The following is a 1389-nucleotide window of genomic DNA, read 5'->3' as shown; positions in this document are numbered from 1 at the left end:
TAATGATACATTAGCAGACAACAGAAAACAAATTATCACAGATATTCTGTACGACATTTTCATCACCAGCAAGCTAAGTTGAACAGAAAGCAAACTAACATAATCAGAGTTCATCATTACAAAGCGATTGTGCATGGCAAGCAAACTAGGTTCAGCACACAAGCAAACTAACGATACATAAGCAAACAACAGAAAGCAAATTTGATGATAATTCTAAAAGAACGCTGGCATTGTTGGCTCCTGGCCGGCACCATCTTCTTCTTCACCAGTCAGGTTCTCCCCATCCCCAGCTGCTCCTGGCGCGCTTCTTGGGGGGCTCCTCCTTCTCCAGCTTTACACGGCGAAGGCCGTCCTGCGTGAGGGTGATGCGGTTCCATATCTCGTACGCTGCGTAGGCGTCCTTTGCCGCGTACTCGATGTGCCTCCTGGACAGAGGCAGGATGGCCCAGCGCTGGTGCTCGTCGTCGGTGATGTTCTTCTTCATGTTGTTGTAGTAGTCATCGATGAGCACGCTGAAGACGTCTCCGAGGGAGTCCAACGGCTTGGTTGCCTCAGGCACCCTCCACTCCTTCTGGATGTCGACGAAGTTGGCGACCTCCAATTTGACGCGCTCCAGCCTGGTTTTGTCGCCGTCGATGGAGAAGCCTGCAAAGGTGTACCTGGGGTCGGCGAGGAAGTTGTCGAAGACGGTGCACCTTTCACTGTCGCTCATTTGGAAGAGCAGCATCGGGTGATTCTTGCCGATGGAGAGCTGGCAGAGGGCGGGTTTCTGCATCGCTTCAGGGTCGTTGTCGTACTCGAGATCAATGCCGACGATCTTGTGGAGCTGGAGGCTGAGGTGGCGCTCGTACTGCGCGAGGGTGATCGCCATCTGCTTCTTGTCGTTGGTGTGGATGACGTGCAACTTGGTGTTGCCGTGCGCCTCCACGACGTTGTCGCCCTTGTACTCGTCGGTGAACGTCATCGCCGGTGGCAGGGCTTGGTGCTTTTGGTGGGAGCGCAATGGATACTTGTGTTGTTTGTGGATGAGAAGGCCTTTGGCAGGGGTCTGAATTTAAGGGGAGGGCGCGGGGTGGGATGGCCTCGTCGGATGAAATGCACGATCGCGCTGATGATGCGGTTGTGCGGATCGTGGGTTGGTTTTTGCATCTGTGATCGTGGGCTTGTGGCGATGGAACTTCTCCGATCGGGTGGTTGTATGCGAACGTGTGGTTTTTTAAGGTGGGTTTGTTTTATTTTTGATAAGCACATTTTTTTAACCACCATTTTTTTCTATGCGAACGGGCATTTTGTTACGTTTTATACATGCATCCTGTGCGATAATGAACTGCATTAGTATATAGTCCTGCACTGCATTTTCTAGAATTCAGTACTACACTTGTGTATACA

The 1389-nt window shown here is 51.3% G+C and overlaps 1 protein-coding gene across 1 annotated transcript; it reads right to left on the bottom strand.

Moving 5' to 3' along the window:
* Positions 1 to 262: 262 nt before the first annotated feature.
* LOC147970321 (uncharacterized) lies at positions 263 to 964 on the bottom strand. The gene has a single exon (XM_087523397.1). The coding sequence runs from the start codon at positions 962 to 964 to the stop codon at positions 263 to 265; it is 702 nt and encodes a 233-aa protein (XP_087379523.1).
* Between the last annotated feature and the right edge of the window lie 425 nt (positions 965 to 1389).

The sequence above is a fragment of the Triticum urartu genome, chromosome 5A (assembly GCF_056163025.1).
Source record: "Triticum urartu cultivar PI428250 chromosome 5A, HENAU_Tu73, whole genome shotgun sequence".
Taxonomy (NCBI): domain Eukaryota; kingdom Viridiplantae; phylum Streptophyta; class Magnoliopsida; order Poales; family Poaceae; genus Triticum; species Triticum urartu.
Note: the sequence above shows the minus strand (reverse complement) of the source record. Positions and strands in the feature narration are given on the sequence as shown.

Coding starts and splice junctions, on each gene's coding strand:
- LOC147970321 (XM_087523397.1), bottom strand. CDS start 964: ATGACGTTCACCGACGAGTACAAGGGCGACAACGTCGTGGAGGCGCAC.